Genomic DNA, 16,629 nt, shown 5'->3' on the forward strand with positions numbered 1-16,629 from the left:
GCGGTGCGTGGCGGCTCTACAGCAGCTTGGTTTTGGCCGATGTTCAAAACGGCTCCACTTGCAGGATTTGGGGGGAAGGCAAATGATTAAGCAGCATCCTGGCTGGCGGTTGCGAACACACATTTTCCAAGCGTGAACTATCAGTCGAGGTAGAGAAGCAGTCCGCGCCAGGGCAAACATACGGGCTGTGCCCCGGGATGGTGGAACGTAGCAGCTGGCAACCCGTTGCCAATTTTAGGCCATAATTAAATTGGCAGGCATTGTGGAGCATGCAGGTTAAGGTGCCAGGCACAGGGCCCAGGTAATGCCTCTTGCGCAGATCCTCCTGCAGGAAACGTACAAGAGCAGGCGTCTGGGCCAAGGTTGGCATCAGGGTCGCCCTGGAAATAGCAGATCTTCGGAATCTAGGAAGCCTGGAGCCATCTTGTCCTTGGGGAAGGATTCTGGAGCCCCCGAGCCGCGTTTGAGCTCCCCTTGTTAGCACCCACATCTTGGCCCTGACCCCACACGCCTGGGAGGGAGACACTCCCCTCTGGCCCACTGTTGGCCTGAACCATCCCCAGCTGTGCAAGATGGCGAGGAGGAGGGAAAGCATCTTTGCACCCCAGATGTTTCAGCCCTTTCTGGCCAACTCTTTCTTCTCCACGGCCGTAGACATTGCAGGGTGGCTGCCGAGACGGTCAGCTGCAGCCACTCCTTTTAGCAGGGAGGCCAGACTGGCCAGCTGGTCGATGGTTTGTGCATCTTTTTTCCTGTCTTGCCCTCCCCCGCAACCAAAGCCCCAGTGCCATTGCCTGTTTATTCCCTGTTGACTGACGGGGGGACAGGAACCACGTGCATTCTTGAAATACCCCGTGGCTCTTACAGTGAAGAGTCGCTCTGCTTTTTGATAGATAAGCAGTGCCAGAATCCCAAATGTAAAATCAGAAAGACCATTAGCTGCGGTCTGGGTTCTTCCCCGCTCTCCGCCAACCTGTCATTCCTTCGCAGGCTGCCTGCCAAAGATACCTTGTACCAGGGCAAAATTCTTGACCCATCTAGCCCGTCGCTTTTCCCTGTCTGAAGTCTCTGGGAGGGTCTGATCCTTTGTGCTGTTTTGCTTGCAGGGCATGCCCTCAAAGACGCATCATGGTCCCCTCCCTCTCCTCTTGGTATCCGACAGCGGCGGGGGGGGTTCTCCTTGTGAGTGTGGTTGCGGGGAGCAGGACTAGAGAGGCGGCAGATCTTTTTCTGCACAGGGGAAAAACACAAAGGAGTTTCACAAAGGAGGCTTCAGGACTGTCGGAAGACACGTCACACCGCTGTCAATACAAGACTGCCGTTTGGAAGATCTCGGTTGGGTGACCCGTCCCTCCTCTTTCTTCCCATCTTCCTCCCGGCGTTCAAAGAGCTTCGGCTTGATGAGTGAATTATGAGGATAAAATACACCGCCTGCCCTCCTTTTCCTCCCTCCCTCCCAGCCCGCCCCACTGCACACACACATTTACTCAAGGAAGATGGGGAGGAAGGAAACGGCAGGAGCTGTGAATTATTGGTGTCATGCTGTAAATACATCTCTTCCCAGGAAGAAGAAGAAGAATTCATTAAAATTAGGGGAAGTTGCCTGGGTGGCCAGAGAGGGAAACGTAAAATGCGCATCCCCTTCCAACGTGGATTTAATGGGCCTGGTGTGGGTGGCTCTTCGTTTGCAGCGTTCTCAGCCCCGGAAGCACTTTTCAGTCAAGGCCCTCAGCCACAGGAAGGCGTGTTGGCCGGAGAAGTGGCATCCAAGGGAGAAAAATCCCTTGGTTGGATTGGGCCAAATATTCATTGAGCCATTTTTGGGGTCCCCTTGCGTTGCAGCCACTCACAGTTGTTTATTTCCCCTAGTACTATATTCAAATGCCCTGTGGTGGACAACTTTAGTTGGTAATTGGGTTAACTGGTGGCTCCACGTATTGGGCGGGCCCTGAGAGCGACCGGGACCAGCTCTCCATGATTTCAAGCCACAGCTTTCCCCAGCCTGCTTGAAGACACTGGGAATTGAATCAAGGGCCTTCCTCCCGCAACGCAGGTGCCAGGCGCTACGTTATTCCAAAATGAGACCTCTTAAATCCTTACTATCAGATGGTACACTCCAACGCCCATCGTCCCAGTCAGTGGCAAGGGAGTCCTGCAGCCCTGCTCTAGTCCTCCTAGGAGAAATGCTACCCTGCTTTCCTTTGGGGGAAAAGGCGAGTTCAAAAGCTTCCTGCCCATTAATCCCCATTTTGAAGTCTCTCTCCTCCCTTCCAGGCCACTGCGGAAAGTGCCAGTTCGGTGCCATCTGCGAGGTGGAGACAGGGAGGTGCGTGTGCCCCACTGAATGTGTTGCCTCCTCTCAACTGGTTTGTGGCACCGACGGGAACACCTACAGGAGCGAGTGTGAACTCCATGTCCAGGCTTGCATGCAACAGGCCTCCATCGAGGTGGCCGCCCAAGGCAGCTGCAGTGAGTCCGGGCTTCCTTCTCCCCTTCCATATCCGGGCTGCCTTTCGGCCCCCCTTGGCATCCCATTGGCACGCCCGTGCCCTTGCACCTTGAAACTGATTCCCCTCTGAGCCAGCAACTCAACCATTCAAAGAGCTTCATGGTCTCCCTCCTCTGTTTCCTCTCCCTGCCCCTGCAGAAGCCTGTGGGGCCACAGTGTGTTCCTTCGGGGCGCAGTGCGTGGAGGGGCAGTGCCTCTGCCCCCGTTGCGAGCAACAGCCCTTGGCCCGCGTGTGTGGAAGTGACGGCATCACTTACAACAACGAGTGCGAGCTGCGTCTGGCGGCTTGTCAGCAGAAGGAGGACCTGGAGATTGTGAAGAGAGGTCCATGTGAAGATGGTAAGTCCTTTTCCTCCTCTGCTGTCTGAAAAACAGCCCAAACTGTTGGGAAGAGTTTTTGAATAGAAACTTCCCCCCTAAAGTAAAAAAAAAAAAACAACTTCTTAGCAAGCTAAGGCTTGCTAATCCTGGCTAGTATTAACCAGGGTTAATACTTGGCACAGCTTGGCCTGATGTACAAATCCAGGTCATTTCGTTCATTTGGATCTGGCCATCGGGCAGCTGTTCCTCTTAGGTTTCACACAACGGTTGATAATGTGATTTGATCAGCTTGATTTATTATGTTGAGCATCACGTTGCTACTTGATTTTAATCGTGCCCCACCACCAGTCTTTGGCTTTGAGAAATAGGGTTGCATAAAAAAGATAGTAAATAAACAAATAAATTTGTAGTTCAGGGGCTTGTGCAAAGCCGGGAAATGGATTGCTTTGCGAGTCAAATTATGAATGTTGCCCGTATGAATTAAGTTCTAACACATTTTACTAAATTCTTAAGTAAGAGGGCTATCAGATCCAGTTAAACCTTGACTGGTGGCCCATCTAGCAGAGTCACATGTTGGTTGTTGTATTTCATGCCTCTCCGGTGGCATAAAGCTGGCACAAATCTTTTTTTTTTCCTTCAGCTTTTCCCATGGTATTATAACTGTAACATGGAAATACCCAGCTTTTTCTGGGCTGAGGCTCCATTTTTGAGCTGGAATGAAATCTAGGGAGTAGGGTTATTTTCCAAGAGGCATCCCAGAATTTACTCCCTTTTTTCCCATTAAAAATAATAATAATCCACCCTAGAAAAAACTTTTGGAAATCTCTGGTAAATTTTGGTTATGCATCTCTGCTGTCACAAGGGGCGAAATCTTGGGCTTGATTCGACTTGGGGCAAATATAATCAAACTCGCTGGTAAATGTGTGGAGGTCTCTCTCAGAAGTCTTTTTTGGGTGCGGGCAGGAGCTGGGAATTTCCAAAACCTGTCCCTCCTCCTGGGTTCAGATCATGCGTCTCAGATTCTTTGTACCTGGCCTGTACTGCCAAGCATAGGGGGGTGTCCCCAGAATTGGGGGGCTGCCCAGGCTGCACATGGGGGCTTGGAGAAGCGGCAGGGGGCTTGGAAGCATCTTCGGCTTCCCACCTTTGTTAGACTCCCTTCTTCCTGGGCGTGTCGGGGCCGCCCCTTCCCTTTCTCTTTCCACCCCTGCCCCATCTCTCCTTCACATTGTCTCTTTAGCTGCCAATAATGAAAGGCGATGGCCAGTAATAGGGCTCCGCAAGGAGTCTTTCAGAGCTTTAATTTCACACTTCAGAGCATTGAGGGAGGTGAGAGAAAGGAAAGCTTGCAATGTGCTTTTTCTGTTTCCTTCCTTCCTTCCTTCCTTCCTTCCTTCCTTCCTTCCTTCCTTCCTTCCTTCCTTCCTGTCTCCCTTTCCCTTCCCTTCCCTTCCCTTCCTCCTCTGTCTGTCTCCCCTCCCTCCCTCCTTCCCTCCCTCCCACTATGTCTCTCCTTCCTTCCTCCCTCCCTCCCTCCCTCCTTCCCTCCCATCCATCCATCCATCCATCTTCCCTTCCCTTCCCTTCCCTTTCTCCTCTGTCTCCCCTCCCTCCTTCCCTCCCTCCCTCCCTCCCACTATGTCTCTCCTTCCTCCCTCCCTCCCTCCCTCCCACTATGTCTCCCCTCCCTCCCTCCCTCCCTCCCAACCATCTCCCCTTCCCTTCCCTTCCTCCTCTGTCTGTCTCCCCTCCCTCCCTCCCTCCATGTCTCTCCTTCCTTCCTTCCTTCCTTCCTTCCTTCCTTCCTTCCTTCCTTCCTTCCTTCCTTCCTTCCTTCCTTCCTTCCTTCCTTCCTTCCTTCCTGTCTCCCCTCCCCTGTCTGTCTCCCCTCCCTCCCTCTGTCCTCCCTCCCTCCCTCCCTCTCCCACTATTCCTGAAAGATTTTGGATTGGATGAAAAGGAAATCAAGCCAGAGTATTTAGCACGCTGCCCTGATGATCCACTCCAGATCTTGAGCCTGGCTCCCTAGAACACACCCACAGCTATTAAGAGTGTTCCTGAGCATAGGAGGAATGTATTTCTATCCGTGAAGGATAACAACAAGTAAACATCAAATCTGTGTGTACAGCAGTCAAGCCATGTTCAGAATGCTCGGGTTTGAGAGATCAGTTTGAACCTGCAAATTGGCAGCTGTTTCAGAAAGAGGACGAGAAAAGTCCTCTTGCTCTCTGGGGCCCTTGAAGCCTGTTGTGAAGTCACCTTACGCGCAGGGTGTAGCCAGGACACAGGATGTCACCAGCTGTTGAGCGAAGGATGGGGTTTTCTGAAAGATGAACCTGACATTTACTCAGACTGTGCTGGGGTCAGCAGGGGAGAGGAAATGCAGGTTGCTGTCCCTCTGGGACACTGTGTGAATCAACCTCAGTATAATAATGCCAATTTCCTGCCTTTGATTACTTAATAAACTATAAAAAGAAAAAATAAGCCATCAGTGGTACTTCCTTCTAGAGAATGTTTTCAAGAAACTGAACGAACACAATCCATCACTGCTCTCCTTTCAGTATCTGGGTCCTTCAGTAGGCAATCGTAAAATGCAGGCACTTTTTGCAAGAACTTATTTTGCAGATTTAATTAATGGACGAATAGATAGAAATCATCTAAAGGACAGGCTCAGATGCCTTTTACTGGAGGATAGCCCTAAAAGTGTTGCATAACCAAGTAGGCTGAGCTTGAAAAGTTAGGCAAGGTTAAACCTGGGTAATACCTGGATGGGAGACCACCACAAAATCCCAGGGGTGTTGACTAGACTGAGTCAGCAGGAATTGAACTCAAATCAGAGAGCCCCGGAAGATGTTGACCACCAGGGCTAGAAACTTGACATAGCTTTCAACCAGGAGTGGAATTTCTCACGCCGGGAACTCTGGCATGGGGAATACACAGCCACGGTGTTCTCCTCTCATCCAGAGTGTGGCTCGGGAGGTGGGTCTGGCTCCGGAGACGCCACTGAGTGTGAGCGGGACAGCTGCCGGAAGTACGGGGGCTCATGGGACGAGGATGTGGAAGATGACCGCTGCGTGTGTGACTATACCTGTGGGACCGTTCCACAGAATCTGGTAAGTTGTGCAGCAGCTGGGTAACCAAGACAAAGATGAGATTTCACTGGAGGATTCCAGGCAGAGTCTGGAGAAGCCAGATGTTTTATTTCCTCACGGAGCAAGGGGTTGGTCTAGATGCTCCCTAGGAACCCCGCCCAATTTTCAGCTGTACGATGCCGCGGCAGGCTTTTGCAAGGCATAACTTCTGAGGGCTGAGTCAAGTCCCCCGCTGTGTCTTTAATGCTTCTCTGCCCTCTGGGGCTTTTCTGTTCCTCATTAATTTCACTGGCATGCATTTGCATGCTTTATTGACGGGAATGTGGAAAGTGTGTGAACTCCATGCATGTATGGCATCCTGGATGCCAGCAGATGTGTCCTCTGAAGCAGGGAGATTGGAATTAAGGTTTTGTTTTTGTTTTTTTATCCCCTGCCATGCCTAGATACCACAGGCAGAGTTATCTAGGAATCCATCCAACCTGCTTTTCAAGTTGCCAGTTTTAACCTAGTCTGCACCTAAAATCTGCAAGAAGAATTTTTCCCTCTTAAAGAGCCTTTAAGGCACCAGTTTGGCTGGCAGGGGTGGGTGGCAACCCTGATAAAGCCTAGACGATAATCACGTTCAATGGAAAAAGTTGGCTGTCAACGTTTTAAATATGTCAAACGGTTCAGTTTAAATGCCCCCTTGGGGTAGAACTGCACAAGAGCTGCACCGGAGATCCAAAGGCTGTGCCGTTGCTACCCACGGGCTACACTGAGGCTCCTACTCTTGAGTAGACCTGCTCCCAAATGAGGCATTGACCATCCAAGGCGCTGCTGCTGCTTTCCATGGTCTCTGGGTCAATCACAAGCGAGCTCTGACAAGGCCCTCTCCTTTTCCCCCAACGTAGGTGTGTGGCTCCGATGGGGTGGCCTATGCTAATGAGTGCGAGCTGAAAAAATCCCGCTGCGAGAAACGCCAGGACGTTTACGTGGCAGGCCAGGGATCCTGCCGAGGTAATTTTAACATCCGGGTGGGTGGGAAGTGAGGGTTTTGGACAGGCCTTCCCGACTCCCTGCGACAAGAAACACACATTCCTGCCAGCCCTGCCGAGCCTGCGTCTTGACCTGGCCTACCTCGAAGGGCTGAAGCTACTTGCTGGTGGCATCATCACTGCCTGGCACAGATTTTTAATTTTCCTTCCAGGGGTCCAAACTCTTCCGTCTTCACAGGAACTCGTTCACTGCAGCAAAACCGTTTACGGCTGCTGCCCAGACAATGTGACTTTAGCCCTTGGGGTTGGATCAGCTGGATGCCCCAGTAAGTAGATTTTTTTTTTGTTTTTGTCTTGGAACAAGGCTCTTAAATGTGAGCTCGGGGCGGAGGGGAGTCCTCCCTGGCCTTCTTCAGGGCCCAGGAGGGAGCACACTCCTCGGCCCCAATCTGTCCTGCATTTCCTTCGTTCCCCGCCACCACACTCAAGCCCACCAGTGCAGACTTTATTAATTTTTTATGGAATAATTAGCCACAGCCATCTCGTTCACCTAACGAGACAAGGAAATAGTCGGTGGCATTTTGAGCAGCTGAGGGCGAGGGCCAGCTGGTTAGCAGGCATCCATTTGAGCGACAGTGGCCGGCGGGGAGGCAGCAGCCTCGTCCGTGGTTCGGTAGAGGCAGTTTGTGCGCCGGGTCATTTATTCAGCTGCAGCGTTCCAAAAGCGGTTTGAATCGCTCTGGAGCTGTTGACCCAGAGAGCCACGAGAGGGCAAAGAAATAGTGGATTTCCCTCCGGGGGTCACATTGATAATCGAGGCAGTGAAGTAGCTCAGAAGCTGAGCTGGAGATTAAAATCTCACGTCTGCCTCTGAACACTCATGAGGAGGGCTCGGGAAGATATTCTCACACAGCCTGAAGACCCCCACCCTTACCACCCTGGCCTGTGGCAATATTTTATTTTTTAGATTTTTTTATCCCAGCTTTATTATTTTTTTATTTATATATATATATATAAATAACTCAGAGCAAGGAACATACCTGTCCTGGCTTAAGCAAAGACCACACTGAGACAAGGAAAATGTCTCTAGTGCTTATTTAACTGCTCTAGTAGACAGAAAATCCTACCAAAGTGAAGGAGCGTGGGAAAACCCAGACAGATAAACCCCCAAACTCAAGGCGGGTCTGTTCTGGGTTTCTTTGAATGACAGTTCAAAGCCTCTAAACTACGCATGCGTTTTCCCCCCTGGATAGGGGCCCCCTCCTGCTCACCATCCGTACTCATAACAATACCTTCCTTCTTCTATTTTCCCCACAACAACAACCCTGTGAGGTGAGGTGAGCTGAGAGAGGGGGTCTGGCCCAAGGTCACCCAGCCTGCTTTCATGCCTAAGGCAGGACTAGAACTCACCGTCTCCCAGTTTCTAGCCTGGTGCCTTAACCACTAGGCCAAACTGGCTTTCTTTTGACTTACATGGCGGTTTATTTATTCAATTCAATCGGGAGGGCGCCTGACTGGCAATCACTCTGAAGCTGAATTCTGCTTGCGTGCTTGGACAGAGGTACCCCAAGACCCAGGGATGTTTTTCTTGGAAGTTTCCAAAATTCCCACGTGGGCTGCATTGGAAACTAGTCACATCGCCCTGCTGAAACTAAGCCTCTCTTCTACAAGATAATAATGAGGACTAGAAACCTGAGCTATGCCGTTTAGGGGAAGACTTAACGATCACTGGGTTAGTTAGTTAGCTTTGAGGAAGCTTCTCTGCCCCAGTGGGGGAACCTGTTTTAATTGTGCATCGATTGCAAAGCCCAGTGTGAAGATTGCTGTAACCCCGGTGAGATTCTCCCCTGAAGTAGGGGAGGGTGAAACCTCTAGATTTGTTACTTGGTCACAGCGAGCTTCAAAACAACCAGGAAATGCTGGCTTGGGATCCTAGGAATAAACAGAGATCAGACCGAGTTTTCCCAGGGGGTTCTCAGCATCCCTCTGCATACCAAGTCCCCCTGTCCTGCATTGCAACAAACCTCCGCTGGTGCCTTTGCATCCACAGCAAGAGCCATAAATCAAGATGTAATCACCAGTCTGTAAGCGCATCCCTGTGCCTCAGGCCTCAGGTTTATTCCCCACCGCCAGCTTCTGCAATCATTCCTCCCTTTCCCTGTTTCCCTCCTCGGAGGGTGCCAAAGTCAAGGAGAGTCACCTGCTCAGTTTGACCTCTTGCTCCCTAGGATGGACTGCCCTTCCAGCTGCCCACTCCCTCGGAGGAACAGATAAAGGGCCGGACCATTTGTGCCCAACCATTTCGTTCCCAGGAATTTGCAGCAGACAGCAGAGGGGGACGGACAGAGACCCTTGGGAAGTTTTGCATGAGAAAAAGCAGAGGAGCAATCTCTTTCTGACAGTGCAAAAAAAGAGCTGCTTTTAGTAGCCGGAGATTGTGCAAAGAAGTAGAGTGGGCTGGGACAGGGATCATCCGTGGGTGCATCAGCTGGCAAGCCTCCGAATCTCTTTTAGAAGGCCCAGCTCCAAGACGCATCAGTTCCTTAGAAGCCACCCATCGCGCTAAGCTTGGTTTTCTGCCTTCCCGTGACTTAGGAATAAGTCACCAAATAAGCAAGATACATTTTATTCCCTGACCCCGTGCACACGTCCCGGTAAGCCAAAAACAAATCAGCCTGGGATAATCTAGCCCACAGTTTTATTTCAGAATGATGGACCAGCTTATTGCAAATTACCTGCCCACCACAATCCCACAGAACGTAGGACCAGAGACAGCGTTCAACTTCCAATAACCTGTTCCGCTGGTGGAGAAAGAGGGTGGGGTCGGGGGTTTCTGCCCCCCCAGCCAATTTGTAGAGATCTCACCGCCCCCGGCCTTCTGTCTCGCAGGCACGTGTCACTGTAACCCCTATGGCTCCTATGGAGGGAGCTGCGACCCTTCCACGGGTCAGTGTTCCTGCAAACCTGGCGTCGGGGGGCTGAAATGCGACCGCTGCGAGCCCGGCTTCTGGAACTTCCGTGGCATCGTCACCGAGAGCAAGAGCGGCTGCACCCGTGAGTACCCGGGCTTGCGGCCCCGGCTGGAAAAATGCATCCTGCTTCATCTCCCCCATTCAACCCCCAATTTTCCTGAGAGGTTGCAAGCTCGGAAGGGGTTCAGAACGTTTAAGCCCCCTCCAAAAAAGCAGGCCCGTTCTTGAAGCCATCCAGGAGGGTGACTCTAGGCGTCCCTGAAAAGCTGCGTGGCCCCTGGGTTGGCACCTTTGGGCTACGTGGGCCAGCTGCCAGGCTCCATAGCAGGCTCTCCCATGTTCCTAGCCAGGAAGCGCCTCGCAGGACGCATAAACCAGAAAACCCAGCTAGCTCAGTGGAAGCTTTGGTGCCCAGGGACCCACCAATGGCTACAGATGTTCTATTATTCCAGAATGCAATGGGGGGAAGGCTCTTGGTTGAGTTCACCCCAGTCATACAGAGATTCCCTCTGGCGTTTATTTAGGATATGGAACTGACTACTGATAAACCTCCCCCTCTGTAAATCTGTTGCAGAAAACAGCACAGAGTCTTCTGTCCCTGAATACATTTATTGCAGTGGTGTGAGAGACCTGGAGTTGGGTTTTTTCGTCTGGACGTCCCCAATCTCATGGCTTCGGGCTACATTGCCCATCCTTCCGAACAAGCATGGCCAAAGTCTGGGGGGCTGGATTGGAGGGGGTTAGTCCAGGCACCAGTTTAGGGAAGGCCCTTCAGAATCTCAGCTAAGGCAGTCTTTGATTTTTGGTGGCTTCCTTGGACCGCTGGCAAAACAAACGCAGCTTCACTTTCTCATTGTCTTATCTGTGGGGCAGAGAGCATGGATGGAAGTGTTAAGTGGGAATTACTTCCCACCCTCCATCCTCCAGAAGCTCAGAGTAACAGTCTCCAGAGCAGAAGGTCAGATCACACCCAGCACATGTGAAAAAAGTCATTATGAAAAGGATTATAACAAGGAACCCGTTTTTTCAGAAAATCAGACTTGGGTTGAATATCCATGTGTGTGTGTGTGTGTGTGTGTGTGTGTGTGTGTGTTAATTTCAGACAGCAGCGAAGCAAGCTTATAAAAATGCAGAGTTGGCCTGCAGCCAGAGAAACCTCAAAACTCTGTTTGGAATGAAGCTGTGTCTGCAGGAATCTGATCTGATTCCATCAAGTTAGTTCACTGGGGATTTTGACTCCAGATGTTGGAGGAAGCTGGTTCCATTTGCTTACCCTCTGTGAAAAAAAATCCTTCCTTTCCTCCAGGTGCTAGAGAAAAGGGTCCTGATAGCTTCCAGATGTTAGCTACAACCACATTTCTTTTTTCTCTGTGTTTAAAAGATCTCGGGGAGAACCCCGATGGTGTCTTTTCCAGATGTTAACAGTAGAGCTGTGGGTTTCACCATGCTCTTTGCCAGATGTTAGCAGAAGACCCCATGGGAAGGGGACCCTTAGATTCCCTCCAGATGTTAGCAGAAGCTCTGAATTTAAGCCTGGCAGCAGTTTCCTACTGTAACAAGAAGCATTCCCCATCCTTGTAGTACAGGCCTTAACTAAAAAAGTTACAGAGGTGTTTTTCTTTGCCTTTAGGGTTAAAAACTTCATTATTGTAGGAAAAGTTTGCTCACCACTGGGCCTGGTGCCACCCTGAAGCACAGGACTGCAATCCTCAAAATCTCAGTCCTTTGAGAATTTGTGGTCCCAAAACATCAGAAAGGGAAGAAACTGGGGTCTACTGTAAGAAATCCTTAAAGTTATACAGACTTTTCAGGGCTTCGGCTTGAGCAGAGATCTGTTCAGTTGGCTTCTGAGCACAAGAAGTTGTCATTGGCTGGTGTCCCAGTTGGCAGGATAGCGTGCTGATGTCGATTTCCTTTGTTTATAACATCACAATCATACAGCTTTTCTTGACAGGCATTGCCGTAGAATTTTACTTTTTTAAGTGCAGGACGTACACAAACTTGGCTGAGGAGGCAAAGGAGATCATTCATGTCCCAGTGTCGTTGCACAAGGGATGAGAATTACAGAATTTGTCTCATTTGCACAAAGTTGCTGTGACACATGGTGTCGTCATGCCTTATTCCAGATATCCACACGTAATAGAATATCTGCCAGACTCTGGAAACCTGAAGGAGGGAACAAGACCTATAAATAACAGGTTCCTTAATCCAGGGGAGGGGAAAATAAATTCAGAGTAACTCTGTCTTAATTCTGGTGGGTATAAGTCAGTGTTTTCCAAACTGGGCAACTTCGAAGATGTGTGGACTTCAACTCCCAGAATTCCCCCGCCAGCCATGCTGGCGGGGGAATTCTGGGAGTTGAAGTCCACACATCTTAAAGTTGCCAAATTTGAAAAACTCTGGTAGGTGAAAGTGGATCTGGAGATGTGCTTTGGCAGGCTTCCAGAAACCATGCAGTTCTGGTTTCTGGAGTTCGCCAACCCTGATGCTGTGCCTGCATACAGCTTGCACTGAAAGGTAAGGCTTCGGCCTTCCCTGATCAATATGATTTTGTGTTAGGGTCCATCCAGCCCATCAGCATCTTTTTATGAATGATGCCGAAGCGTGGCTTTGGGTCTTTTATCTTTTGGTGGCCTAACAGTTCTGAGACCCATGCTAGCGAAAAAAACAGCACAAAGTTTTCCAGAGAAGGACAGGTTTGGGAGAAACTGAGAACGAGGTGCTGCAGTTTAAGCATTTCCCTCTTTGGTTTCCTCTGTCGGTTGCTCTGTTTTCGTTCTGTGACTCCCTTTAAAAATAAAACAAAAATTCAGAGCCGACGTTCTCGACCGTTAAAAAAAAATCAAGCTTGCTAACTGTACCAGGTTAATATTTTTGATGCGCTAGAAAATACATACAGCAATTCTTCAGCTCAATAGCTAACCAATAGCCCATCGAGCGGCATTTCGCTTCTTGCTAGCCATGTCCTGGCGATGCTTCCCTGCTCTCATTGTCTTTTTTCGCTCCTCTTTTTTCTCTGATGCCTCCCATGATATCTCCTCCGTTTCTTTGGGGAAATAGGAACCAAATTACAGTCCGGCAGGCAGGGGAATTGATCGGATTGATGTCAGTTTCTCCAGATTTGTATTGACAAGCTATTCCTTGAGCAAACAAGAAAGTGAAGTGGGCGGGGCGGGCAGGGGGGAGGAGGGAGGGGAGCCTGTCTTAATTTCAAGGTCCATTGGAGATAAAAGCAGAGAAATCAATAAAGTGGCAAATGGGGAGAAAGGGGGGATTATCAAGAGAAAGAGAGTTATTTGGAAGCGACAGCAAACAACCGAGGACGGGTGTTTGTGTGTGTGTGCGTGCGTGCGTGTGCATGCTCACGAAAGACTGTGAGCGTGAAATTATTACAGGCACATCTCTTTCTCTCTGGAGGATCTGAACTGTTCTGCCGTAGTCAATCCTGAAATGGAGACTGCTGGATGTATCCAGACTCCCCACCATTAGAGGGCGGGGGGGAACTGAACGAAGCACCAGGTGGGAAATCAAGATACGTGTTCCCATTTTGGATGCTGGGAGCCAGCCCTGCCCCTTGATAATTATCAAGTGTATCTTTGGGTGTGCGTGCGGCACACACCAGCGTGCGCATGAGACGGGGAGGTAATTAGATGCCAGAGACCCCACGGGGAATTCGCATGTGGGTTGTCTAATAGCATCATCATTAACTGTTGGAACCGGGAGCTGAAAGGGGAGCAATGCCATTTCCACAGCTCCAAATTCAGTTTTAAAGATACCCGCTGTCTGTAAAGAGATTTCCACCCTCACCCCATTTATGGATGGGGTGCTGGGGGTGATGGATGGGGGACGTCCTCAGCCCCTTTTCCTTCCCGACTCATCTCCTCTGCTTTTTGACGTGGGGTAGCCCGAGAGCTCTTGTTTGGGAAGCGTGGTGAAAAGAGGAGAGGGCAATATATTTCTTCCCTATTCCAGATGCAGCTGGCTGCCGGAGTTGGTTTCTATTAAGGTGTAACCCTTTTTCTCTCCATTGGCTAATTCACCCTAATAGGGACATTACCCCTCTTCCTGCTACAGTGCAGCAAGAGCATTGTGTTGCACTGTTCACATGGTGGGTCCTGACCCCATACCCTGGTTAGCTGTACCAGAGCTGCGAAAACATCCCAGGCCGTGCTGGAGTTCTGCTCAAGCTACAGTTGGCTTTGCCAGCTTAGCCCAGCAGCCTGCTTTAAATGCAGGAAGGTATTATGTTCAGTCTCCAGTTAGTGAAGAAACAGACAGACAGTAATAGAAAAGTCTGGTTTAATTTCACAGATTTATGGTCTGCTTTTCAGAAGATGACACCCCCACACGCCCCCGAAGTGGATCACCACTAAAAATGCATAATCAAAACACAAGCGTTTAAAAGACAAATAATGAAACCAGTAAGTGACAGAGATAAGGTAGTGGAAGGGTTAAAAAAAAACAGCCCAGCACATTAAAAGGAACTACATGTGGCCCAGAATTTCTTGTATGTTCTCCAATGGAACGGCCAGGGAAAAGGGGGCCACACAGACTTCCTGGGGAAGGGTTTTTTTTCCCCCAAAGATGCAGGCCCTTGACAGAAAAGGCTCTGTTTCCGGGAGGAAAGGAATGGCTAAGAGACTTTGGACAGCTAATCGGTGTAGATGAAGATGGGCAAAGTCTGTGGTCTGGCATAGGGCAGCTGTTTCGAGTCCCTTCTCGGCATATCCACAAAGACAATGTGGAACCAGTTTACTTATTATTTATTATTATTATTATTATTATTATTATTCAAATTTAATTACCGCCCATCTCCCCATCTCTGGGCGGTTTACAATAAAATCAAACTACAGCCATAAACGTTAAAATCTCATAGAAATCAAACACATTACAGTTATAAAAGGCAAACTGGAAAAAAAAGCTGTGCTTCCTTCCTATAAACCAGCCTTACCCAGCCCAGGTCCTTGCCAGATGTGTGTCCTAGCATTCCCCACCGATTTCTGCATGGAGGTCAACTCCCAGAATTCCCCAGGCCTGCCTGCACATCCCTGAGAATTCTGGGCATTTGGAGCCCACTCCTCTGGAAGATGCTCAGAATGGGGGAAGGGGTTCTAAAACCAGCTTGTTTCTTCCCAATCCGTTGCTGGCCCGAATAGCCTGCCACTGCGACCCTGTGGGCTCAGTGCGTGATGACTGTGAACAGATGACCGGCTTGTGTTCGTGTAAAGCTGGGATCACCGGCACTAAGTGCAAGCAATGTCCCAGCGGAAGCAAGTTAGGAATGTCCGGCTGCGAGAAAGGTAAGGTGGGTAAGGAATGGGGTCTGGGCATTCAGATGCAGCAGCTTTGTGGGTTAAAGATTAACGCCTCTCTGCTGGTCCCAGAGAAGGATTTATTTCTGGGCAGATGAAGTTGGAAGCTGGGGTGTCCTTAACGCTTCCAGTGAATGTCATGCATGCTCCCCAGATCTCTCAGCACCCTCATCCTGCACTGAAATGACCTGTGAATTTGGGGCGTCGTGTGTGGAAGTGAACGGCCTTCCCCAGTGTGAGTGCCCATCTTTACTTTGCACGGAGGCTGACACATCCAAGGTGAGCAGAGGGAGTACCTGGGAAATCAGGGCGAGGTGTTGTCAAGCTCACAGCATCTCCCACTAGATCAGGTTCAGCAGATTTTCAGGAACTTGGGAAGTGGGAATTACCCCCCGGCCCCGGGATCTGTAATCACACCCCTACCGGCACTGATTTGCAATAATGGCTGATGAAGTCTCTTCTGTTAGCCCTTCGAGGTAGTCCAGACGAGAAGCACAATCAGGAGCATCAGCACTATCTTTCTTGTAAAGTTACATTAAACAGAGTCTTGAAAGACTGAAAGCATTTCTCCCCTCCTCGCTTTTTAGTCTCCGGAAAACCCGGGAGGGTCAACTCTGAAATGCTTCCCCTTCTTTCCCCCACCTGTGGGCTCAGCTGCCTCTTACCTGACCGTAGTCTAGGCTGTGAGTCTTGCTCCTGTCTCCCAAGGTCATTCCCACAGACCGTCACATCTTCTCTGGACAAAAACCCTGTAACCTTCCTTTTAGTTCTCCTTCCCAACAGCCTTAATTCTTTTTTTCATTTCCATTTTACAATGGGGAGATTAGTTGACCTTGAAGGAGATGGACAAATAGTTGAGCTTTAGACTTTGCCAAGTCTATAAGCATATTCTAACCTATGATTAAATCCATTTCTTTTGGACAATTTATGGTATCTCTGTTCTTGGGTCCCGTTTACGGTTGTGGCTTGCTTTTCCCCCAGAATTCCCCAGGTTTGATCTTCATCTCATCCCTGCCTAACCACCATTCCCTATTTCTTTTTCTCCTACCTCTCCCTGCCCCAACATCCCAACTCCTACCTTCTAGGTCTGTGGCTCTGATGGAGTGACCTACGGTGACCAGTGTCAGTTGAGGACCATTGCATGCCGGCAAGGGAAGGTCATAGAGGTGAAGCATTTGGGCCCGTGCCGAGGTGAGTCCCCAGGGTCACCATTTGCACATCCAAGTTCCTTAGACCAAGCAATTGCACAGATTGACAGCTCCCCCAAACTGCCACTTCTTTTAAGAATGGTTGAAAAGCGCAAGATGAGCCTTTTGCAAAATGATGCTCTTCAGGTACAGTTGGACCTCCATTCTTCATATCCCAGCAACGTGGTCTTTGGCTTTGGTGTATTATCAAAGCTGGTGAGAAACGTGTTTGGGCCTGGGGTCTTAAATTCACAGAGTTTGC

The 16,629-nt window shown here is 49.9% G+C and overlaps 1 protein-coding gene across 1 annotated transcript in view; it reads left to right on the forward strand.

Annotated features, from left to right (window-relative positions):
• Positions 1-16,629, forward strand: part of AGRN (agrin) — a 156,929-nt gene that overhangs the window by 109,026 nt on the left and 31,274 nt on the right. Inside the window, exons 9-17 of the mRNA XM_063317556.1 lie at positions 2,275-2,469; positions 2,648-2,848; positions 5,795-5,943; positions 6,813-6,918; positions 7,109-7,222; positions 9,786-9,950; positions 15,025-15,168; positions 15,335-15,459; positions 16,266-16,371. Coding sequence (XP_063173626.1) covers positions 2,275-2,469; positions 2,648-2,848; positions 5,795-5,943; positions 6,813-6,918; positions 7,109-7,222; positions 9,786-9,950; positions 15,025-15,168; positions 15,335-15,459; positions 16,266-16,371 — 1,305 coding nt within the window. The remainder of the gene's footprint in view (positions 1-2,274; positions 2,470-2,647; positions 2,849-5,794; positions 5,944-6,812; positions 6,919-7,108; positions 7,223-9,785; positions 9,951-15,024; positions 15,169-15,334; positions 15,460-16,265; positions 16,372-16,629) is intronic.

This window comes from Candoia aspera, chromosome 18 (assembly GCF_035149785.1).
Source record: "Candoia aspera isolate rCanAsp1 chromosome 18, rCanAsp1.hap2, whole genome shotgun sequence".
NCBI classification, from domain to species: domain Eukaryota; kingdom Metazoa; phylum Chordata; class Lepidosauria; order Squamata; family Boidae; genus Candoia; species Candoia aspera.